Source organism: Tachyglossus aculeatus, chromosome 4 (genome assembly GCF_015852505.1).
Source record: "Tachyglossus aculeatus isolate mTacAcu1 chromosome 4, mTacAcu1.pri, whole genome shotgun sequence".
Lineage (NCBI taxonomy): Eukaryota > Metazoa > Chordata > Mammalia > Monotremata > Tachyglossidae > Tachyglossus > Tachyglossus aculeatus.
The window spans coordinates 95,686,881-95,713,164 of NC_052069.1; the positions used below are offsets into that span (position 1 = coordinate 95,686,881).

Here is a 26,284-nt window from a genome sequence, read left to right on the forward strand (position 1 = left end):
TAAGGATTTTTCTATTCAATCTGATTCAGCAGGAATAATACCAGTTAATTAAGATAATACATATTTTGAATGGCTTTCTATACATTGCCGCAGTAGATACAGTAGCATTAGATTTTAAAAGAATAGAACTGAACATTAACAGACAGAAGCTCAGGAGGGAATAGAACAAATCCCTCCTTCCAGGCATCAAATCTCTCAGAAACTGCCAGCTTTCTGTACCAACTGCTGGTCTTTAATTTGGATTTTTGTTTACCTGTTACAGGGGTGGTTCTAAGAAGACAAAACAATTATATGCTGCCTTATTTTTATTAGGGGTGGCATTATTCAAGTTTACTTTCCTTCTTTTTCCCCCTCCTCTCCTCAGATTCATTGGCTTGCCTTGCAGAACATAGGGAAGAAACATTTTGGAATTGTGGGTTAGACACACTCCAAAGGTACTAATCTCTAAGCCATAGGGGAAGACTATTTATAGACACAGTATGGGTTTAAAGGACCAGACTTTAATGGAAAAATGTTAATGTTCCATCTTAGGAAGAAAAGCTGATTATTGCCAATACTGTAGAAATGTTTTCATGATTCATTTGCCACTTTCCTAGCCCTCCCAGTGGTATCCCTCCAAGTGGCCGATTATTTTTTCCACTCACTTTATTTCATCATTGTTAATCAAAGTTTAAGGCTCACCTACTATGGGATGTCTTCTCTGATTAACTCCAGCCACTGCATACCCCACCCACCAGCACAATGTGACCCACTCTTTCAATTCTATGCCCCTGCTATTGTTTCATGTAGGCTGAGCCTACATTTGCCTGCTTTTTTATTCTTTCATATTGATTATTCTCTTTCTAGACTGTGAGCCCGTTGTTGGGTAGGGACCGTTTCTATATGTTACCGACTTGTACTTCCCAAGTGCTTAGTACAGCGCTCTGCACACAGTAAGCACTCAATAAATATGACAATGAATGAATTGAAAAGTCCAGTATCCACAAGGCAATGACAGAACATTTGTATGGGGGTTCCATATTTACATTTTATGCAACACCTAAAAATCAATTGTATTTTCCCCAGAAACACTGGGGTATTGGGACGGGGGTTGGGGGAGTGTGTGTGTGGGGGGGGTGGTGCATGAACTTCAAGAGCGAATACTTTTAGTCAGTGCTGTATTTCTGAGACTACAATTACCAGAAATATTTTGATAATATAAATACCTCCCACCCCAATTCTCGCAGCTTACTAGAGGGATAGAGTCCCAAACATACAAACATCAGAAAGGAGCAATGTCATAAAGTAGATAAGGCAACACATTCTAGAACAGTACATTGCTTTGCACCCATTAGGTATTCAAAAACTTTGTTATTGTTTTTTTCTCCCTATTTAAAAGCATTACAGTTTTTCAAAGTAAACATCACATATATTCAATGCGAAGGAGCTAAAACAAGGAAACATGACAGATTTTTTTAATTTGCCTTCTAATGGAGATAACTTCTGGCTGAGCCAGACTAGAGATAATTGGATTAAACCTTGTCTGTGAAGTGGCATTTACCTGCTCTTATGTATAAAGTCGTTCAGAACAAGACCACTTTCTGACATGACATATATGGTGACATTTCTCAAATAGGCTAAAGTTTTCATTTCCCTTTATTGTTCTTCCCAACACTATTTTTCTTGAAATAATAAATTGTTAAAGAAGATGAAATATAAACTATGCTCTTGCTAATCAACTCTCCTTCATTCAGTTGGTAATCATAGGTCACAAGAACTCTGGAACTGGGTGGTGTTGTGGATTCCTTCCTAGTGGAAGGTAACTCCAGAACAGTGACAGAACCTCTAAACAGTCACCTTAGCTGGCCTTAAAGTTTTGAATTAGTAAACAACCAAAACGATTCAGAAATTATAATCATAACTAACAATTCAGGATTAGTCAACTCAGACATTTCTAATTTTACTTTTTAATTGCTTTCATTTTGTAAATCTCTTCTCTTTCAGGATAGAGAGGAAACCATCATCCATATCTCAAAAACAAAAAATAAGGAATTCCTTTGATCATCAATAAACGATGTTAATGGCAAAGAAAATTACAATGGGAAAAAATATATATATAATCAGGATCTGTAATTTGACCTAGTAAACTAAAACTTCCCCAAGGAACTCAAAAGCTGTGTTGATGTAACAAATCTCCTTGACTCATAATCCCAACTGCATGTTTAAGGTTATTTAAATAAGGACTCTTGCATCTTTGAAGGTATATGCACACATGCAATATTTCAGACTGAAAATTCAGTAAAAAAATTAATTGTATTTTATATCAAATTCTCAGCCCATATTAATGCTTCATGTATGGTCCAAAATTTCAACTGATATTAGTATATGACTAAACTTTCAGCAGTATGTAGGTACTGTCAGACCACTTTTTTGGCAAAAGAATAATCTAGTTTTTATACCTGCCTTTGTATTTAGAGTATGTTTTATTCATGACTAGGTACTTAGAGCAAATGCATTCTCTTTATAATTCTAAATAAGACTGAGACCTTCCTTCCATTCCATATTTTGAAACTTCATTTTTTTTTTTACTGCACTATGATTTTAAATAGCACTTTGACTTTCCATGAGGAGTTTTTTTCCAAACACTCAAATCATCCCTGCCATCATTTCAGAGGAATTGGGCAATTCTAGCATTAAAATGAAAGTCTAATTTTAAGGTAGAAGCAAAATTGATGTTAAGGACATAGATTTACTATAAGGTTACAGTTTCCTAAGTATTAAACAGACTGAAAAATTTAAGATTATTCCTTACTGCTTTTCTGAGAACATGAATGATACATGCGCTTGAGTATTCGGTTTGACACTGCTGTTAAGGTCTTTGTGGATATTGGGTCATTGAAAGTGAAGTAAATTATAAGATGCATGGTTCAAGAGCTTGTTTCTTCTTCAGAATGCATCCACCTGAAGAACCTCATGTTATGGGGGAAATGTGTGATACTACTTATGTATCATGTGAGAATTAGTGGATTTAGGGGGTGGATTGCTTTGAAGAAAACAACATGACTGACATTTGGCTGCACAAATTTTTATATTTTCATGCCTCCTATTAGAGAAATGTTTCACAATCTGCTTCTGGTTATTTTACTATAAAGCTGCAAAGATTCAGAGAACCACAAAGTACAGAACAGTACAGTTTGAGGTAGAGGCTGGTAAGTGATGAACATTTACTATAACTATAATAATGAGATTTTCCTTATATAATAATGATATTTGTTCAGCTCATACTATGTGCAAAGCACTGTTCTAAGCGCTGAGGAGAATACAAGGTGATCAGGTTGTCCCATGTGGGGCTCACAGTCAATCCCCATTTTATAGATGAGGTCATTGAGACACAGAGAAGTCAACTGACTTGCCCAAAGTTACGCAGCTGACAAGCAGCATAGCCGGGATTAGAACCCATGACCTCTGACTCCCAAGCCCGTGCTCCTTCCATTGAGCCATGCTGCTTCTCATATTAAAGTCCCTATTAAAATGTATGGAATTTTTTTTGTCTGTGCATTCTCTGAAAATGAGAGGAGACCAGGTGTATTTTCCGCTTTGTGTTGGGCTATTATAAGATCAATATTTCTCTTGCCTATTTCCTTAATTTATCTTTGAGATGGTGGAAAAATACAGCCTTGATGGCCTTGATGGATCCTTGAAGACTTATTTTATTTGAAATAGGTCACCTTGGGTTAAATGGCAAGTTGTTTTTTTTTTGTTTTTTTTTTTTTTTTAAAGAGTTGGGTAGCATTTAATGCATTGTTACTGAACCTGGAAAATGTAAAGCAAAAAGCAATCCAAAGCATTTAGGTAAAATGAAATGCAAATAATGAGACATTTCCATTTTGGTCATGGAGAGATAATACAATCTAATTTTAACATAACCAGCTGGGAATGATCGGAAACTTAAAGTGACACAATTTTGAATGAAGATAGCACCCTGACTACCCAAGCATTAGAGCAATGCCTCTCTCAGATACCCAACACCTGAATTTGTTCATTTTCCAGGAAATTAATCCCTAAACCATTCTCCACTGAGCTAAATTCCTCAGGAAGCAATAAGCTGGAGAAAATATATAGAAAACAAAATAAATTAGTGTGAACTTGAAAAGAATACTGTTGAGCAAAAATATGGATAGTGAACTGAAAATTGTACACTCATTTTGCTTCAGTCCACCAATCAATGTCATTTATTAAGCACCTACTCTGTGCAGAGCACCGTACTCAGTACTGCAATACGGTAGAGTTGATGGACATAAACCCTGCCCCAAGGAGCTTAAAGTCTAGAGGGGGAAACAGACATTAAAATAAATTACAGAAGGAGAAATGGTGGAGAGTAAAAATATGTGTTTTAGGGTCAGGGTGTGGTGAAATGAGGACTTCTTGGAGGAGATGCGATTTTTAGGAGAGCTCTGAAGGTGGGAAGAGTGGTGCTCAGTCCGATACCAAAAGTGGGAGGGAGTTCCAGGCCTTGGGTCAGCGGTGGGATAGATGATATCAAGGTATAAAGAGTGGGTTAGTGTTAGAGGAATGAAGTGTGTGGACTGGGATGAAGTAGGAAATAAATGAGGAAAGGTGGGAAAGAGGAAACAGATTCAGTTCCTTCAAGTCTATGGTAATGAGTATCTTTTTGATTTCCAGTGCTTAGGACAAACAGTGCTTCTCACATAATGAGCGCCTAAATACCATCATTATTATTATTAGATAGGCAATCTTTGGAGGTATTTGAGGAGTGGGGTGATACGGAATAATTTTTTTTTTTTTTTTTTTTTTAGAGAAATGATCTTGGTAGAGTATGAAGTATGGACTGTAGTGGGAAGAGAGAGGCAGCAAGGAGATTAATAAAGCAGGATGGGTAAATTCTTGGATTAATGTGTAAGCCATCTGGATGAATAGGAAAGGGCATATTCTACAGGTGTTGTGAAGGTAGGTGTGAAGTATGGACTGTAGTGGGAAGAGACAGAGGCAGCAAGGAGATTAATAAAGTAGAATAGGTAAATTCTTGGATTAATGCGGAAGCCGTCTGGGTGAATAAATAGGAAAGGACATATTCTACAGTTGTGTAGGTAAAAATCGACAGGATTTGATGACATTTAATATGTGGGTTGAATAAAAGAGATGAGTTGAAGACAATACAACTGTTACAGGTTTGTGAGATATGGAGATCGTAAGGTCCCTCTAGACCCTACACTCATTGTGGGAAAGGAACACGTCTACCAACTCTGTTGTGTTATATTGAACTCTCCCAAGTGCTTGTGCTCAATAAATACAATTGATTGATTAATTGGTGTTGATTACAGTGGTGGGAAAGTCGGTGGGAGGACAGAGTTTGGGTGAGAAACTGTGGTTCTGTTTTGGATCAGTTCTGTTTGTCTCAAACTGCATCAGCATCCTCACTGACCCCTATAATAATAATAATAATAATAAAAATGACGGCATTTGTTAAGCACTTACTATGTGCAAAGCACTGTTCTAAGCGCTGGGGAGGTTACAAAGTGATCAGGTTGTCCCATGGGTGGCTCACAGTCTTAATCCCAATTTTATAGATGAGGTAACTGAGGCTCAGAGAAGTTAAGTGACTTGCCCAAAGTCACACGGTTGACAATTGGCAGAGCCGGCGTTTGAACCCATGACCTCTGACTCCAAAACCCATGCTCTTTCCATTGAGCCATGCTGCTCCTCTATACCTGCAGTGTCTCCCCACTGAAGTCCATATTTTACTCTACTGCCTGGGTCACCTTTCTAAAAAAAAAAAAAAAAATGTTCAGACTACATCTTCCCCACTCTTTGAAAACATCCAATGGATAGCCATCCTTCTTGGCATCAAACAGAAACTCTATACCATCAGCTTAAATTCATTCATTTAATCATTTATTGAGCACTTACTGTGTGCAGAGCACTGTACTAAGCACTTAAGACATTCAATCCACTCTTGCTATCTTACCTTACCTCACTGATTTACTACTACAACCCAAACCTCACACTTGGCTTCTCTAGCCCGATCCTACTCACTGTACCTTTATCTCATGTATCTCACTTCCAATCCCTGGCCCAAATTCCCCTTCAAATCTGGAACTCTCTCCTCCTTCATATCTAATAGTCCACCACTCTTCCCATCTTCAAACCTTACTAAAATACTCCCTCCAAGAGCCCTTCCTTGGGTAATCCTTCATTTCCCTACCCTATTCACTCATGTTACCTCTGCATTTGAGTCTTACCCCTTAAGCACTTTGATGCTCACCCCACCCCCAGGTGCACAGTATTCATATAAGTATTTTTATATTGTGTTTTATTGTACTCTCCCAATTGCTTAGTACAGTGCTCTGCATACAGTAAGCACTCAAATATAATTTACTGACTTTTACTCTGCCATGTCCAGAATCTGTAATTTACATTAATGTTTGTCTCTCCTACTAGACTATAAAATTCTTCAGGGCATTCATTCATTCATTTGTATTTAAGTGTTTACTGTATGCAGTGCACAGCACTAAGTGCTTGTAAAGTACAATTCAGCAACAAAGAGGGACAATCCCTGCCCACAACAGACTCACAGTCTAGAAGGGCAGGGATTTTGGCTTCCAATTCTACTGTTTTACACTCTTCCAAGTGTTTAGTACAGTGCTCTATACACAATAAGCCATTAATTGACTGACTGCCATAGAGTATGGGTCTGGGATTCTGAGGGCCTATGCTCTAATCCTGGCTCTGACACTTTTCTGCTGCATTACTTTGGGCAAGTCACTTAACTGCGCTATGCTTCAGTTTTCTTGTATGTAAAATGGGGGTTCAATACCTTTTTCCCCTCTTGTCTAGACTGTGAGCTCCATGAAGGACATGGACTGTGTCCATAGCAGCATGGCTCAGTGGAAAGAGCATGGGCTTTGGAGTCAGAGGTCATGGGTTCAAATCCCGGCTCCACCAATTGTCAGTTGTGTGACTTTGGGCAAGTCACTTCACTTCTCTGTGCCTCAGTTACCTCATCTGTAAAATGGGGATTAAGACTGTGAGCCCCCCAAGGGACAACCTGATCACCTTGTAACCTCTCCAGCGCATACAGCAGTGCTTTGCACATAGTAAGCACTTAATAAATGCCATCACTTTTAAAGCTTAGTACAATGCCTAGCACATAGTAAGCACTCAAATACCATTTAAAAGTTTAAGTGCTCAATAAATACCATTGTTTGAGTGAGTCAATTAAAAAAAAAAGTTCAATCCATGTCCCCTTACTCCTCAAGGACCTCCAATGTTTGGCCATCTACCTACACATCTAACAGAAACTCCATACCATTGGCTTTAAAGCACTCAATCAGCTCTTCTCATTCTATCTTATCTTACTGATTTTATAATGCAACCCAGCGAGCAGACTTCATGAACCTACTCACTTTGCCTCCGTGTCATCTCTCCCTCTGGGTCTCTCTCCCTCCTCTGGGCCCTTGCCCTGCCCTCCCTCAAACTCCCTCCCTATTCACATCCTGTAAGCCACTGCTCTCCCCTTCTTCAAAGCCCTTCTGAAATCAAAATTCCTCTCAAAGTCTGTTTTTAAGTTTATAGCACATACATACTCTGACCAATCCTCAAAATTATCTCTGTCTTCTAAAAAACGCTAACCAAATGCTTTAGGCCATGGTTCTAAGACAAAGTTGGGCACCACTTCATCGTTAAAAAACAAACAAAAATATATGCTTCCCATCCCTCTCCCAAACTGGTAGCTAGTACAATTCAACCTACTGATCTGCCATATACTTTTAATGGCCTCTTGCTTGTACAATCATTTTTCGACAAAAGGTAAAAAGTTCTCATGGAATACTTACAGTTTCTTCAAGATAGTTATTAATTTCTCCATCTTGTCCTTAAAAGTCAGAGCCACACATCCAATTTTGAGACCATGAATTTTCTGAAGATGAACAGCTATATCATGAACATCTTCGAGGGGTGTGACCTTATTTTGAAGTATTGCGTCTTCACTACTTGGCCTAAACACAGGAAGAGACAGCAGTATTTCAGGGTTGCCACTTCCCGGCTTGTTCCCTGATTGGTGGCCCCTTACAATTTCTAGCCCTGAATTGGCAAAATGGGGTTCTTTTTAGTCACTCCCCCAGCCAATTGTCCTGAATGCTACCTCCTCTAATCCTAGTCCTGGACAGACCCTGCAGGAAACTGAAGGACCCAGTCATTTTTCCTCAGCTGGAAGCAGGTCATGGAAAAGTTGAGATCTGAGGAAGGTGGGCTAGACTGGAATTCTGTGTCCAGGGATAAGAAAAGATTCTTCCAATACGTTGAAAATACATTCACATAAATGGCCCTTAATGGATCCTTTTAAAAACTGTCCCCTGCTTGGAGAAAGAGAAATCAGTTTAAGTTCTTCATTATTAGATCTTGAGAGGTTGTTGCTCACTTTATATTATATTTATTGAACACACTGTGCACAGAGCACTGTGCTAAGTGCTTGGGAGAATACAATATATCAGAGTAGGTAAACATGTTCCTACTCTTTCCCATTGATTTTAAAACTATTTTATTTTTTTTAAAAATTCAACCTTGTTTGAGTTTCTAAAACTAAAGGCATTTTCAACCAGAACAGAAATAGAGGAAGAAGAAAAATAAAGGAGAATTTAGTAATTATTGTATGCATTTAAGTGCTTATTATATGCCAAACACTGTGCCATATGATATTCATAATCTAAGAGGGAGGGAGAATATTCATTTATTCAATCATATTTATTAAGTGCTTACTGTGTGCACTGAACTAAGCACTTAGGAAAGCACAATATAACAGTAAACAGTGACAATCCCTGCCCATGCCGAGCTCACAGTCTAGAGAGGGGGAGGCAGACAGTGATACTGACATCAATACAATAAAATAAAATTACAGATATATACATAAGTGCAGTGGGCTGGGAGGAGGTGGGGGGTTCATCTTTATTTTATAGATGATCAAACAGGCATAGAAAAGTTAAGTGACTTACCAAGATTTCACTGCATCTAGTAGTAGAGCTGGGACTGGAACCCAGTTCACTTGACTTCCAGTTCTGGGAAAACTAGTTCTACTATCCCTTCTACTCTTCTCATGGTCTAAGTAAAGGACTTAGCATCATTATAAACAATATACCTCATGCCTCTCCCCACTTCGGTCCATACTTCACTCCGCTGCCCAGATTATCTTTTTACAGGAACGTGCAGGGCATGTTAGCCCCCTCCTCAAAAATCTCCAGTGGTTGCTTATCAACCTTCATATCAACCAAAAACTGCTGACTATTGGCTTTAAAACTCTCCATCACCATACCCTTCCTACCTCACCTCCCTTCTCTCCTTCTACATCTCAGCCCACACACTCTGCTCCTCTGGTGCTAACCTTCTGCTGGGTAGGGATTGTCTCTGTTGCTGAATTGTACTTTCCAAGCACTTAGTACAGTGCACTGCACACAGTAAGTGCTCAATGAATACGACCATGAATGATTATGGATATGTACATAAGTGCTGTGGGGCTCAGGATGGGGTGAATAAAGGATTCAAATCCAAGTGCAAAGGCAGTGCAGAAGGAGAGGGAATAGGGAAAATGAGAGCTTAATTAGGGAAGGCATCTTGGAGATTTGATTTTGATAAGGCTTTGAAGGTGGTGAGAGTGGCGGTCTATCGTAAAGGAAGGGAGAGGAAGTTGCAGGCCAGAGGGAGGAAGTTGCAGGCCAGAGGGAGGATGTGGGAAAGGGATTGGCAGCATGACAGATGAGATCGAGGTACAGTGAGTAGGTTGCCATTAGAGAAGTGAAGTAAGCAGGCTCATTGTAGTAGGTCAGAGAGGTAAGGTAACTGAGGCAAGAAGACTGAGTGCTTTAAAGCCAATGGTACTCAATCAACGCATTTATTGAGTGTTTACTCTGTGCAGAGCACTGTACTAAGCACTTGGTAAGGAGTTTCTGTTTGATGTGAAGGTGGTTGGGCAAACACTGGAGGATCTTGAGGAGTGGGAAGACATGGACTGATTTAAAAAAAATAAAAAAAATCTGGGTAGCAAAGTAGGACTTCAAAGTGCATCTTCATCCAGGTTAACCTCCTAAAGCAGAACCAGAATGAGAATCCAGCTCTCCTAATTTTTTTTTCCACTGGATAGACAGCTGGACTCAGGAAATACCTGGATACATTCTTCTGAAAACTGAATGAACCAAATCTTCAGTTTGCTGATCTATGATTTCTTGTGTATTTTATGAAAGATAAGAATTCTAGCATGCATTAATTTCTTGAGACTCCACAAAAGAGCTAGGATATTGGCATTGTGATTATAGTTGCCAAAGAGTCCTGCCAAAGTAAACACAGGGGAGATGAAACTTTAATAATAAATTCCCACAAAAGAGAGATCATGCTGTCATCCAATCACCTTCCACCAGGTTTATTTTCTCTTGGAGAAGGATACAAAGCTGTCAAGATGGTTGGTGAATACAATCCAACTGCCCTTTAGGAATTTAAATCAAAAGCACAGATAAAATCCTACTTTGTTCAATTCTTCAAATGCCAAATATTCTCTCATCTGGCCACAAAAAATAAACATAAAAGTCAATTTACTTGGAGTCAGGAAATTCTCATGAAGCCTTTCTATTTGTTAAAAGCATTCAAAATTTACAATACTGCACTTATATTCTGTACACAGCCTTTTAATTACAAAACAAGACAAATATCTCAGTAGTCCATAATGGCCAGTGACTGGGCCCAGGTTATCATAACCATTTCTTTTCATGGCCAGTTGGTAGTAGTGCTGAATAGGTGGTGTGCTTTGAACTGTTCTAAGACTTGCAATTTGGGGAAGTTAGGAGTGAAGCACTTTATCCAGAGACTACATTAATAATATTCCATCTCTTTCATTAGGGCTTCATGGGTACACAGCTAAACAGAGTCTTCAATTAGTCTTGGCTGATCTCCTTTGACAGACAAACATTAAAGGTTATATGCCTGCCCTTCTGCAAGGATACAATTTTAGGATAAACATTCAATCCTCAGAAGGCCTGTGATTTCAGATATATCTCGAAACACTCAAAGGAGTCAACATCATATAAACAGAGAGTTTGGGAAGACCTTTGTGCTATGAAACAAGGTCCATACAAAGAGAATGAAATATCTTCCAACAAGGATAGGTTTCAATTCACAGGGATTTCAATATCCACATGAAGGTTCCTGACAACCCTTCTGCTTTTAGCTTCCTCATACTCCTCGACTCCACCAATCTCCTAATCCACCCCACCTTACCTACTCTCCACCTTGGACACATACTTGATCTCATCATGTCTACCTGCTGTACAATCTAACCTTACTGCCTCTGAAATCCCACTCTAACCACAACCTCTGACCTGTTTTCTCTCCTTAACTCCCCTTGCTGGCAAACCTGCTTTAATTCTGCCCTCTCATTGACCTGGCAAAAATACTTCTCCACCTTAAGTGATTCCCATGCTCACTGCCCATGACAGCTGTTTCAGACTTTCAACTCCTTTCTCAACCTGGTCCTTCAACACCCCCAATCCCTTGCCTCTAATGACTTGACCACCTACTTTATTGATAAAATGAAACCATTAGGGATGGTGTCTCCAAAATCTCCCCTGCTCTTCTACAGTCCTGTTCCCCTGCAGTCAATCATATTTATTGAGCACTTACTGTGTGCAGAGCTCTGTACTAAGCACTTGGGAAGTACAAGTTGGCAACATATAGAGACAGTCCCTACCCAACAGTGGACTCACAGTCTAGAAGGGGGAGACAGACAACAAAACCAAACATATTAACAAAATAAAATAAATAGAATAGATATGTACAAGTAAAATAAATCCCCTCTTCATCTCTCCCATACTTCAACTGAATCTCAAGAGGTCTCCCACCTTGTTTCAAATTCTATCCCCCTCCTCCGGAGCTTCTGACCCCATTCCTTCTCACCTCAAAAGAATTGTCCCCTCCCCGATAGCCATCCTTAACAGCTCCCTTTCTGATGGCTCCTTCCCCATAGCTTTCAAGCATGCCCATGTAGTTGCTATTGAAAAAAAATAAATAATACCTCTCGATCTCATGGCACTCTCTTGTTATCACCCAGTTTGCAAAATAATGGCTGAATTGTTCTACTTCCCCATTAGAATGAATTAGGCTGTCCAGTGCCATGTAGCCTGCTCCATTCATTCACTGATACCTATTGAGTGCTTACTGTGTGCAAAGCACTGTACTAAGTGCTTGAGGAAGGATTGAGTGATACAGGATAATGGTAGAAGTTAATGTCAGAATGCACTCCCAACCCTCCCAGAAACTCTTCCAACTCAACACACTGCAATACTAACCGAATGTTTCTGAGATAGTCATCTAGGAGCTGCTGAATGTTGTTCAATGTACTCTTGAGGAACATAAAGTAAACATGATTAATTCACATCCACCCCAGTGCTTAGTAATAATAATGATGATGGTATTTGTTAAGCGCTTACCTTATGCAAAGCACTGTTCTAAGCGCTGGGAGGATACAAAGTGATCCGGCTGTCCCATGTGGGGCTCACAGTCTTAATCCCCATTTTACAGATGAGGGAACTGAGGCACAGAGAAGTGAAGTGACTTGCCCAAAGTCACACAGCTGACAAGTGGCAGAGTATACAGTGCTTGGCATATACTGAGCACTTAAATACCATAATTATTATCATTCATTATGACAATTCACTTCAGAGTCAACAATAGTGTTAAGAACCAAAATCAAGCAAGAAAAACCCAAGTACCAAATACCCTCTGTCTGGGAATCATTGCATGTAAACAGAGGTTTTTAGCCGGTAATGGAGTGCATGATTTCATCTCTGAATTCTGCTACTGGGGTCAAAAAACCACTACTCATTGATGCGAGGATAGGCGAAGACAACAATCGGGGAAGCAGCGTGGCTCAGTGGAAAGAACACGGGCTTTGGAGTCAGAGGTCATGGGTTCGAATCCCGACTCTGCCACATGTCTGCTGGGTGACCTTGGGCAAGTCACTTAACTTCTCCGAGCCTCAGTTACCTCATCTGTAAAATGGGGATTAAGACTGTGAGCCCCACGTGGGACAATTTGATCACCATGTATCCCCCCCCAGCGCTTAGAACAGTGCTCTGCACATAGTAAGCGCTTAACAAATGCCATCAAAAAAAACCAAACAATCTCTGATTCCACTGCTGGTAAACTTTTTTATTTGAGCCTCTCTCGTTAGAGTATGAGCTCCTTGTTAGCCGAGAATATCTGGTGCTTCTGCTGTATTGTCCCAAACAGCTTGGTACTGGGCATTGGCTCAACAAATACCATGACTACTCGTTACAATCAAAATGCCCGGCTGGTCAGCCTAGGAACTGCAAGGTTTCTGCAGAGACTTTATTCTCAGTTATGTGGTTCCAACAGTCTTCAGGACTACATAGTCCTCAAGATACCCCTGACACAATGTAAAATAACAAGCTTTTACTGTAAAAGATTTCGTGATGTGTAAGCCAACTGGGAATACTGAGAGGGAGTGTGGCTTACCATGGGCCTGAGAGTTAGAGGATGGGGCTCTAATCCCAGCTCTGCCATTTTCCTGTTATATGATCCTGGACAAGTCAACTTCACTTCTCTGTGATTCAGTTGCCTCATCTGTTAAATGAGATGAAGACTGTGAGTCCACTGTTGGGACATGGACTGCGTCCAACCTGATTAGCTTGTATCTAAGCTATCTAAGCACTGGGATAGCCCAGTGCTTAGTATAGTGTCTGGTTCATAGTAAGTGCTTAAATATTAAAAAAATTCTTACAATACAGAGACACACAAGGAAGTTACGATTCTTTTTTGCTCTCTACCCAATACTCTAGGCTAGTCTGAAGAGATTTAGGTCACATATCAAAGTGGCTCAGTAATAATAATTGAGGTATTCATATGCTTGCTATGTGTAATCAAGTCAGATACAGACCCTGTCCCACATGGGGCTCACAGTTTAAGTAGAAGGGAAAACAAATATTGAATTGGTACCCTGATAAAGCACAGAACTAATATGGTACCTCCCCTCTCAGGGTCACACCTGGAGAGTTTCCAGTACTCTACCAGTCCCGACTATGTGAGTCAAACAGAGGCATATCTTTTCCATTCCTAGCTTGGGCAGTGGCTAGCGAGTGGAAGGCAATCTGCTACAAGTCAAAACTCACCTGTGCTGGGCAGCAGCGGCATGGGACAGAGTCGAGGGAGGAGATTCAAGTTTACTGTGCAGAAGGAGGCAATGGAAAACCACTTCCATATTTTTACCAAGAAAAGTCTATGGATATACGACCAGAATGATTGCAGGTGGAGGTGGGGCATTCTGGGAGGGATGTGTCCATGATGTCGCTATTTGTCGGACATGACTTGACAGCTTAAGACAACAAGAATATGGTGCCAGAAATCCCTCACTACCAGGAACGTGGGCACATTGGAAAGAGGATCTCAATGAATTCAATGGCTTTCACTGAGCCCCTCAAGAGTACTGGGCATTTAACTAAGATCTTGGATGACATTTCCTATCTTTGAGGAGTTTACATTCTAACCCCCAACATCAAATAGCAGTTAGTAAAAGAGATTTATCTCAATTATTCCAAGAGTAAATCTCTTTAAAAAATATAAATTAAAAAAAAAGATTCCTGGTAGACTACCTTAACCACATATCCATCCTCAAAATTCAACGAACCACTGATTCCTGCTGCTGCAAATGATTCATTCTTTCACTATTGCTTATTAAGCATCTATTCTGTGCCAAGCACTGCAATAGGTGCTTGGACCCAAATAGGAAACGGCACTGTTCTTGGCCTCATGAAGCTTATACTTTAACAGGAAAAGCAGGCTACTATGAATTGGATACATAGAAGGAAAATAAAAACAAATAATAAACAGCATAAAAAAGTTTATAAATACATGAATGAATAAATGGAATAAATATGCCAGTATTCACTTAAATGTTAAATCTGGCTGATAGAGTGACAGGACCAGGGAAAATAGGTTTCATCAGTGCATATGTTGATAATAAATTTTGCTATGGAAAATGAAACAGAAATCTGTTCCTAATTCTTATAAATATCCTGAAAATAGGTTCTGCAATTTGCCATGAGAAAAAGGTTTCTGGCTAATGAAAACTGGTATTGCAACAAATCCCTTGCAGCAATTTCCTTATTTCCTTTCCTCAGTGCCCACCAGTGGCAAAATAACGAAATCTGAGACTGCTATTGTGGGCTAAATCAGAAGATTGGTATTTCAAAGCAAATGCAGATTTAAAACATGCAGACATTTTGGTCAAGCCTATTTCCCTATTTTATTCTATACTTACTATTAAGCATGAAACTTGAGAGGAAATTGAGGCTTACAAATATTGCACAAATTACTTCTGGTTAATGATAATGAAAAGTTAGATTCTAGTAGGCCTTTGGCATAGAATGTGGAGTAAAGAATTGTCTGTATGGTCATATTTTCTTCAGGGAAAAAGGTCTTAATAGAATTAAGCTTCCAGGTTTGAAAAACAACTAATTATTCTGAAAGTTTTTCCATAATGTCAGCTTATTTTTTTTCCTAATTAAAATGGATAGGATCTCACAGAAAGGAAAAAGGAAATGTGGATGAAATATTTAATATATTGCTGCTTCACAAATTGTGTGGGTAGAATAGGTATAATCATAAAATCCTTAAATAAATGTTTCAACAGGCAGAGAATTTCTGGATGCTACTCTGAAAATGTAGTTATGGATTATTTAGGAACATCTCATTAGTAGCAATAAATGTTTATTAAGCCTAGGTTCACATACAATCCTGGTTGAGTTACCCTGCAAAACGAGTTTAAATTCACAGGAAACTTGCCTAAAGAGATTACAACCTAGAGCAGACACTTCACTCCAAAGACAGTCCTCTCAAAGGCTTGCTGAGAAATACATAAATTTAAATAAGTAAATACCCAAATCTTCCAAATCAGTGCAAGCCACTAGGGGTTGGAATCAGTTGCGGGGCAGAAATGACAGGGAAATCCCTGGTTCTCCCATGATGCCACATAACAGGTTGGCCCAAGTATTGTATCCTGTCCTGCTCCCTCTAGGCAAGGGCAATGACAGAGCAGCAAACTTCACTGCCTGAGAACCAGAGTACCTATCCCCATCGTACTGCAATACTGTTGATCCAGAAGGGAGATAAAGCACCATGGGAAATTGGGGGTTCGGGCCACAGCTCTTGGTGACCAACCGATATCACAATGGGCCCTTCTAAGCTGACAATAGTGATTTCCAGTCTGGCTGCACCAGAAACACTTGTAATAACAATACTTATGGTACTTGTTAGGCCTTTAATAGGTACCACTCACTGTTCTAAGCACTGGGGTGGATACAAGTTAATCAGGTTAGACAAAATCCTTGTCACACCTGGAGCTCACAACCTTAATCTCCATTTTACAGATGAGGTAACTGAGGCCCAGAGAGGTTAAGTGACTTGTCTAACGTAACAGCAGACATGTGTCAGAGCAGGAACTAGAATGCAGGTTCTTCTTTCCCAGGCCTGTGCTCTATCCACTAAGCCATGTTGCTTCTCTGTACTTCATCTATTTCCTAGGCATCCTGTTTAGTTGAGGTGATTATAGCCATGGTTGTGGATGCTTACACTGAGAACAAGTCCTCAGTCATCCATCTCTGCTTTAGACTCAACACTAATCACAATTACTGCTGCCACTGCAAAAGTTCCTGAAGGGTTCTATCATATCATCCTGGCCCAAAGTGGAACCATTTATTGGAATCCCACTTAAGCCTTTCAGATGGTGGGCTAGAATTCCCAAAAACATGACTATTATACCCAAATGGGAATATCTGATTTTCATATCTAAGGGCCAGAGGGTGCAGGAAATTAATGACAGGTTCTAATTCTCAGTCCAATTCTGGATCCTCAGCTTCCAGGCTGAGTGATCTTGGGTCACTCAACTTCTCTGTGCCTCAATTTCCTCACCTGTAAAATGAGAGTTCAATAACAGCTCTCCCTTCTACTTAAAGTGTGTCGGATATGGGACACGAAATATGTCCAACCTGATTATTTTGTGCCTGCCCCAGCACTTAGTTTGGGGCTTGGCACATAGAAAGCGCTAAGCAAATACCAGGATTATTATTATAATTGTTGTTTATGAAATGATCAGCACCTGAAAATAGTGGGTATTTTAAGCACAATGTAGCAGTAAATGTATATGCTGAGACCCACTGAGTTTAAAGCCCTGTACTAATTGGGAAAGTACAACAGAAGCATAAAATAAGTTTGACATCACTGGGTGTTTTCAGCCTAAATCTCGGCCAAAATAACCCTTCAGTCCCTTTAGGAGCCCTAGGACTCCTATTTCCTTCTCCTGGTTCTAAAGCCCTCTTGACACCTGTCCACATTTCTCCCCCTTCTAGACTGTGAGCCCATTGTTGGGTAGGGACCATCTCTATATGTTGCCACCTTGTACTTCCCAAGTGCTTAATACAGTGCTCTGCACACAGTAAGTGCTCAATAAATGATTGAATGAGTGAATGAATGAATGAACGATTTTCTCTTCCACCTTACTCTCCCCTCTCCCTGTTTTTCATCTCGGTTAACTCCTGTTTCTACAGTGATCAAGTTCCCAGATAGAAGCATCCTGGGGTTGAGTATAAAATATCTTCTAATCTTCCACTTCTCACAACACTAAGGTATCTGCCAGATAATACTTTCATTTTTTAAGCATCCTCTATTACAGAAGCAGCACACTGCACAGTGCATTCATAGATTGCTTCATACTTCTTGAAGCAAAATAAGTCTCAAAGCAAGCACCTTTGCCTGGAAGCTGAAAAGTGTAATATTAAGTTCATTACATTTGTTTGCATATCTTAATGTGCTTCTCTACTTAATGAATGGAAAATGATGCTCTCTCTAGCACCTGAAATTGACTTGCATTGAGTAAATCCCCAAAATCCAATTGAACAATGGATCACTAAAACAGTAAGTTAGAGAACCAAAGAACATTGCTAAAAATAGATAGTAATGGAATCACCAAGTTTAACAGGCCTCTCTAATTCTCCCTAATAATTGATGTGGCCTTTGCTAATTGCTAAATTTTACAGAAAATCAGAGGACATTAAATCCTTCAGCAATGCCAGAGGTTCAGGTCTTAATTTGTGCCAGGATTTTCTGAGGTTCAACCCATGAATTGTTGGCAGATACTCAGGAACTAGTCTGGTGGCCTAGCACAGTGGGGAGGGCTCCAGCCCAGTGACCGGACAGACAAGTTGCAGCAGGTGGCAAGGGGAGGGATGCCAGAGTCCAACTTGATTTGCTTGTATTCACCACAGTGCTTTGTCCAGTGCCTGGCACCTAGTAAGCGCTTAACAAATACCAAAGACAATAGCAAGGAGGCCCAGTACAGTAGGCAGAAATAGCCAGACCTCTGCTCTTCAAAAATAACCCCCTCTTCTGCAGCCCTCTAATTTTCTGGTCAGGATAAGGCGTTTTTTAGTCATGGGGAGTGGTCCTGGTTAGAAGTGTCCTGACACCTCTTTCAGTACAAATCCAGTCCAAATGCAGTGCTCTTTACATTTTAACCCTGCCTTCCAGAAATGTGAAAAACCCAGTTTGTAAGCATTTGTGCAGTGGGACGCACAGGCAGGCCTACATTCCATCTCACTCCCTTAGCACTGTATTAAGCACTTGGGCGAGTACAGTATAACAATAAACAGACATTCCCTACCTACTAGTTTACAGTCTAGAGGTGAGACAGACAGAAATATAAGTAAATAAATCACAGCTCTATGTATATAAATTACATGCAGAGATAGCAACAACCTGTCAGGAGAAGCAACTGGCAACCCTTCACCACCTTAACGCAGTCACACCCTCTATGATTTTTTATTTATATTAAAGCCTGTCTCCCCCTCTAGATTGTAAGCTCACTGTGGGCAGGGAACCTGCCTATTAATTCTGTTGTATTGAACTCTCCCAAGAATTTAGTATAGTGCGCTGCACACAGTAAGTGCTCAATAAATATCCCTGAGTGATTCTCTCTCCACTAGGGTAGGCGCTGTGGCCAAAACCCACCTAATGCATCCCCTCTTTTGTGGGCTCCTCCTCCCCCTCACATCCCCTTATTGTAGGGGTTCCTCAAGGGTCAGTTCTTGGTCCCCTTCTGTTCTCTATCTACACTCACTCCCTTGGTGAACTCATTCACTCCCACGGATTCAACTATCATCTCTACGCTGATGACACCCAAATCTACATCTCTGCCCCTGCTCCCTCTCCCTCCCTTCAGGCTCGTGTCTCCTCCTGCCTTCAAGACATCTCCATCTGGATGTCTGCCCGCCATCTAAAACTCAATATGTCCAAGACTGAACTCCATATCTTCCCTCCCAAACCCTGCCCCTCTCCTTGACTTTCCCATCACTGTTGATGGCACTACCATCCTTCCCCTCTCCCAAGCCCGCAACCTTGGTGTCATCCTCGACTTGGCTCTCTCATTCACCCCTCACATCCAATACATCGCCAAAACCTGCTGGTCTCACCTCTGCAACATCGCCAAGATCCGCCCTTTCCTCTCCATCCAAACCACTACCCTACTGGTTGAATCTCTCATCCTATCCCGACTGGATTACTGCATCAGTCTCCTCTCTGATCTCCCATCCTCCTGTCTCGCCCCACTTCAATCTATACTTCATGCTGCTGCCCGGATCATCTTTGTGCAGAAACGCTCTGGGCATGTTACTCACCTCCTCAAAAATCTCCAGTGGCTACCAATCAACCTACGCATCAGGCAAAAACTCCTCACTCTCGGCTTCAAGGCTCTCCATCACCTCACCCCCTCCTACCTCGCCTCCCTTCCTTCTACAGCCTAGCCCGCAACCTCTGCTCCTCTGCTGCTAACCTCCTCACTGTGCCTCGTTCTCACCTGTCCCACCATCGACCCCCGGCCCACATCCTCCCCCTGGCCTGGAATGCCCTCCCTCTGCACATCCGCCAAGCTAGCTCTCTTCCTCCCTTCAAAGCCCTACTGAGAGCTCACCTCCTCCAGGAGGTCTTCCCAGACTGAGCCCCCTCCTTCCTCTCTGCTTCCCCATCCCCCCCGCCCTACCTCCTTCCCCTCTCCACAGTACCTGTATGTATATTTGTAAAGATTTATTACTTTATTTTACTTGTACATATTTACTATTCTATTTTATTTTGTTAATATGGTTTTTTTTGTTGTCTGTCTCCCCCTTCTAGACTGTGAGCCTTCTGTTGGGTAGGGACCGTCTCTATATGTTGCCAACTTGTACTTCCCAAGCGCTTAGTACAGTGCTCTGCACACAGTAAGTGCTCAATAAATACGATTGAATGAATGAATCCTAAGTGCTACTCTCTCAGGTGCTTACTACAGTTGATGGATTTATCCCAGTTAAGCTGCAAGTGACAATAGGTATTTTCACCCACACCACCTCCCAGCCACGCATCATCTGAACTGTGGCATCTGGGCTGGTACCCCCACGAAGATAACGGGGAACAGAGAACCTGCACAGAGGAATTGATTATAGCGATAGTGGCTTGCACAGGGTCACTCATGCTATCATCACTGCCAGTTCCATCCTTGCTAGTCCACAGAGTTCAACGGGTGACTAGGTAGATCAGGGGGAGGACAAGTGCATGTGCCATTTTTGCCCATATTAGCTAACTGCAGGAAGTTTCAAAACTAGAACCCAGGCATCCTGATTCCCAGAGCTGTGCTCTTTCTACCGGGCCCAAATCCTCAGCAGAGCTTGGACTGATGGAATAGTTTCCCTTCCAACAGCACAGCTGCATTCATTTGTAGTTGGGTAAAAGTTAGATGGGTACAAAGGGGCCAGGAAAAGGCCTACAGATCCTGCCTGGAAATCTGACTTTAAAAAGAAACACTTGCAGATGGAATGGAATGACTGTAGGTAGAGCCGGATGTATGAGGGTGTGAATGTCTATTTCAGTTCTATGCGTAAAGATCACTTACACGACTACTCTTGGTGCTGCCAGAATGTGTGTTTTCAGTCCGCATTTGGCTAGGATGTTGCTGGGAACTGTGAAACACCCTGCCAAAAATGCCAACCAGTTGGGATATGGTGCCCCATGGTGTAAGAGGAAATAGTCATGCTTAAGTGCTCAGAGACAGACAGGGGTGAGGACCATAGCTTCCAGGAACATGATCCAGGCATATTAGGACTTCAGAATAGATCCTCTGGTTTAAAAATCATGCAAGATTTCTGAAAACCAAAGTCTCTGTCTCTGGTTCAGAGGGAAAAGCAAAGAGAAGCAGAACGGTGTATGAGAAGCAGCATGATGTAGTAAATACAGCATGGGTCTGGGAGACAGAAGGTCAGGTATTCTAATCCCAGTTCCTCTACTTGTCTGTGTGACCTTGGGAAAGTCACTTCACTTCTATGCCTGGAACCTTATCTGTAAAATGGGGATTGAGACTATGAGCCCCATGTGGGACAGCGACTGTGTCCACCCCAAATTGCTTGTAACCACCCCCGTGCTTAGTACAGTTCCTTACACACAGTAAGTGTTTAACAAATGTCATACTTAATATTGTTATCATTAGAGAAGGTATTGAAGGACAGATAGGAAGACATCTCAAAATCCCTCCTGGACCCAGAACGCTGTGATTTATTCTCTGATAAATTAAACATTTTCAAAACAGTCTTCCCAGAACAAATGTAGGTAATTCTTGTCCTTTTGGGCATTGAGGGAAGAGCAGACTGCTCATACTGCTCTAATAACCCTTTTTTTCCCCACATACACAACACTGTGTAAGCAGACCGATCCTTTTTGCAAAACTCTGGACAAATGTGCTTCTCAACAAAGAACAGATGTTTCAGCTCAAGCAGAAAATGAATTTACCACTAGCTACTAATCTTTGTCTCCTACAGCTGCTCACCAGAATACAGCACAGGACTTGGCCTGATAATATCTTTAGCTGCTCTGTTCTAGGTTTTTGACATTCAACATTCATTTTCTCTCTTCCCCTGTTCCATATTATACAAAGACATCAATTACCTTTTTGCTTCCGATACAAAAATTTTGGGCAGCACCACTTTTTCCTTGTAGAATATTTTAGGATAAAGTTCCATAAAGTTTTGGTGAGCCTCTTTGGTGGAGTACACATTCTTTCTAAAAGAAATAATATGTATTTAAGACAGTTATCTTAAAGCTCAAATCCACATCACATCATCATCATTTCCAACTTCCAGTGAAGAACAGAAAAATCTGGAGTCACTGAGCAGCCCAACATATGAATGGTGTAAGGCTTAGGGTAGCAAATGATGGTGATCAAAAGTAGTAGAAACACTTTTTACTCTGGAAAAAAATTATTATTAGTAATTCTAGTCCAAAAAAGACTGGTAATGCCAGCATTATGTGTTCAATCTAAAAGCTCAGCAATCTCAATAGAATGTTAATTCATGGAACACTGGTAAGCCATGGAGAATCTAATTTTCAGGGCCATACAACATAAAGTTCTGAAAATATTCACAGTGCTTTCCTCCCTGTTGCTTATTTGGCAATTAAGGAACCACATCAACTCTTTCTGGGATCCTAGGGGCCAGCTATCACAGCGCCGCTTTAGAGAATTAAATGGTTCTACTTAGCAGGACAGAATTCATGGATTCTATGTATTTAGACTCAGGTTAACGGAGCTATCTCAGAGCTGGCTATCTTGCTGAAAGTCCCCCTGAAATTGATTATAATATCAATGAAGACTGGAAAAAATTCTCCTTTTCTGTTTTTGAGGCCAACAAAAGTTGAAAACAAATAGCCTTTTTTCCCCAAGCCAAGTCTCATGTGGACCACAGCTCCATTACTATCGAGTCTGCCTGTTTTTCTAGCCTTCCCTCCTGAATCCCCTCTCAGAGCCTTAACGGTATCCCCCCCTGAACATCTGGCTCTTCCCAACAAAGCATCTCTCGTTCTATAACTCAGCCACCCACCACTGGACTATCACGGACCTTGCGGAGAATCTGACTCATTGACCTTTATATGGTCAATATTTACACTTTAGGATCCACCTTTCTCCCAACAACTATATTCACTCCATGATCAACCATATTTACTGAGCACTTACTGTGTGCAGAGCACTAAGCACTTAGGAGAGTACAATACAACAATACAACAAAAACAGACATTCCCTGCCCACCACAAGCTTACACTCTAGAGGGGAAGACAGACAACATTAATAAATAAATTATGGATATTTACATAAGTGCAGTGGAGTGGGAGGGCAACGGGCACGCATGTCAAGAAGGACGGGGAAATAATTTTGCCAGGCAGTGGGTTCTAATCCCTCTTCTGCCACTTGTCAGCTGTGTGACTGGGCAAGTCACAACTTCTCTGGGCCTCAATTCCCTCATCTGTAAAATGGGTATGATGTCAGTGAGCTCTACGTGGGACACCCTGATTACCTTGTATCTACCTCAGTGCTTAGAAAACTGTTTTGCACATAGAACGCACAACAAATGCCATCATCATTATTATTATTATTATTATTAGAGGAGAGGACAGAGTTAAAACGTGCAAGGATGAACTTGATGTGGATGAATTGAGTCTCATATCTAGATTTCCACCAATAGCACTCTGCAGCTCTTGCACAGGGAGTGAAGGAAGACGACTGTGGAGGGGATCCAGGACTGTGGGTTAGTGGTATGAGATTGATGAAGGTATAGGGTAGTGAGAGAGTTAAGTAGAGAGGGCATTGTTGAAGGTGTCAATTTGGTCATCAAGGAAAGGTAATATGGGTATGGAGGCTAAATGGGGCATGATATCTTGAGAAACTTGGTTGGAGTAAAAAAATTAGAGATCTCTGAGGGAACAGGACAGATTTGCAAGGAGGTTTGTGGGAAATGTTGAGTATTGAATTTTACATCCATTGTCTTAATTGGGTCTTCCTCACTTGGACCATACAGAATCCATTGTTTTAGATATTTAGGTAATTAAAAGGTGTTGGATTTTTTTAAAAACATCTGTGCCAGAAATCCAAAGGATCTCTCCTGCTATGACATTCAGGGTACAATTTTTCAAATATAAAGTGGGAGTGAAAATGACAAACTACAAAATTATCTCCTTCATGCCTGACAGGACCCCCAGAACAATGAAAGCCAGACCAACAAGCTGAGAAAATGAAGGGAAGGCAAAGGGAAGGGATTTTTCCATACTTTTCATTTCTTCCCCAGCCTCTCTCCTTTTTGAGGTCATCAGAGGAGTCAAAGGACCAGTTAGAGTTTGATATAGAGCCCCTATGAATTCAAGCTCAAATGAATGAGGGCTTCATTTTTTCCAGCTGGTTAATTGAAGTTGTAAAACTGGCAATAGAGAACTAGGTCAGAGAGTCATTTCTGTTTCATTATAGAATATATAGATTGTATCACCTCATGGACTTATTGGTCATGGCAATACTCATACATTTACAAATTTCCATTTTATCTGGTGAAAATGTCAGGAGCTGCAAATCTTTCTCTTCCACATTAAAAGGGGAGCAGGTGCAAATTCATGCAAATTAAGCTAATTTCTCAGACCTCTAAATACACTCATAACTGGATTTCACCCTTTTATTAAGATCTGCCTTGAAGAAAATTGCCCTGTGATCACTTATAAATGCATTTCTAAAAAGCCCTTGACCTAAAAGAGAAGGTTGTGACATTAGTAGGTCAGTCAGATCCTCATTCTGCATCACTTCATTCTCTTCAGTCTACCTGACCGTTTTAGTTCTGACATGGGAAGCCATCATAGAATCAGCAGGGTCTTTTTCAAGATTCATAAACCCTCCTCATATCTCTTAGGGCTCACCATTCTTTAACAACTTTAGGATATCTTGTGGTTTGAGAGTTTTCCATTTCCAAAGAAGTGCAAAGTTCTTTTTACAACTGATTCAACAGAAAATTAAAGCTATACTTTAGAAATTAAGGTCTTTCTTCTGACACATTGATAAGTGTTGACCTCTACTGCTGTACAAATATTTCACCCAGAATACCATCAGCTAATTCAAACACTGCTGAATAACCAAATTTTACAAAAATGAAGAACACCTTAGGCATCAAGCTAACCAGAGGACAAATAAAAAGGTGGCATCAAGAAGGCAGCATTTCTTTAAAAGCCTAAGAATGTGGTACTGAACTTCAGACCAAACAAAGTCTATGGACTAATTTTAGTGGACCCATCCTTCTAAAGTGCCAGAAGGAGTGGACTGAATAGCAGACACTCATATTCCATTATCATCCACATACTCAAACAGGAGCCATGTGCTTTAAAGCACTCAATCACCTTGCCATTTCCTACCGTACCAACCTGATTTTCCACTACAACCCAATCTGCACACTTTGCTCCTCCACTGCCAATCTACTCACTCTATCAGTCTCATCTATCTTGCCACTGATCCTTCTCCCTTGTCTTGCCTCTGGCCTGGAACTCCCTACCTCTTCATATCCAACAGACATTCACTCTCCCCACCTTCAAAGCTTTATTAAAAACATATTTCATTCAAGAGTCCTTCCCCAACTAAACCCTCATTTTTGTCATTTCACTCCCTTCTGTATAGCCCTTGAATTGGGATTTGCACCCTTTGCACTCAGTGAATCCCATAGCACTTGCATATATCATAATTTATTTTTACTGGTGTCTGTCTTCCCCCAGACCACAAGCTCGTTGTGGGCCGGGAACACGTCAACCAGCTTTGTTATATGATACTCTCCCTAGCATTTAGCACAATGCTCTGTACAAAGTAAGCACTTAATATGATTGGAGCGATTGGCAGAACAGCTCTAACCAATGTTGAGCACTTACTGTGTACTGTACTGAGCACCTGGGAGAGTACAATATAACAGAGTTGGTAGACACTATCCCTGCCTTAAAGAGCTTATAATGCCATTACATGGACACTTAATATGGGGAAGACAGCGGGACAGGATTATGAATGATGAAGTGAAGTTAAAGCATTTAGAGCAGAGGTTTAAATACAACACCATAAAAAGAGGAAGAAACCAAGCCCTATGAAGAGTAAGTGCTACAGCATAATAAGGAATGTTTACACTTCCCTAATGTGGAAGGGATTTTTGGTTACTCGGTCATAGGAGCTACATCAACACAGATAAAAATCTTACGATTGGAAGCAGCAAAGCCTACTGAAAAGAGCATAGCCCTGCAAGCTCAAGGTTGAGTTCTAATCCAAATCTGCCACTTGTATGCTGCGTGACCTTGAGGACCTTGAGCAGGTCACTTAATTTCTCTATGCCTCAGTTTCCTCATCTGGAAAGTGGGAGTTCAATACCTGTTCTCCTTC

The 26,284-nt window shown here is 40.9% G+C and overlaps 1 protein-coding gene across 1 annotated transcript in view; it reads right to left on the bottom strand.

Moving 5' to 3' along the window:
- Nucleotides 1-294: 294 nt before the first annotated feature.
- The window catches only part of LOC119927221 (cyclic nucleotide-binding domain-containing protein 1-like), a 38,057-nt gene continuing 12,067 nt past the window's right edge, over nucleotides 295-26,284 (bottom strand). The window contains exons 3-5 of the mRNA XM_038745748.1: nucleotides 22,015-22,128; nucleotides 7,833-7,994; nucleotides 295-378 (exon numbers count right to left, since the gene is read on the bottom strand). Coding sequence (XP_038601676.1) covers nucleotides 321-378; nucleotides 7,833-7,994; nucleotides 22,015-22,128 — 334 coding nt within the window. The 3' untranslated portion in view covers nucleotides 295-320. The remainder of the gene's footprint in view (nucleotides 379-7,832; nucleotides 7,995-22,014; nucleotides 22,129-26,284) is intronic.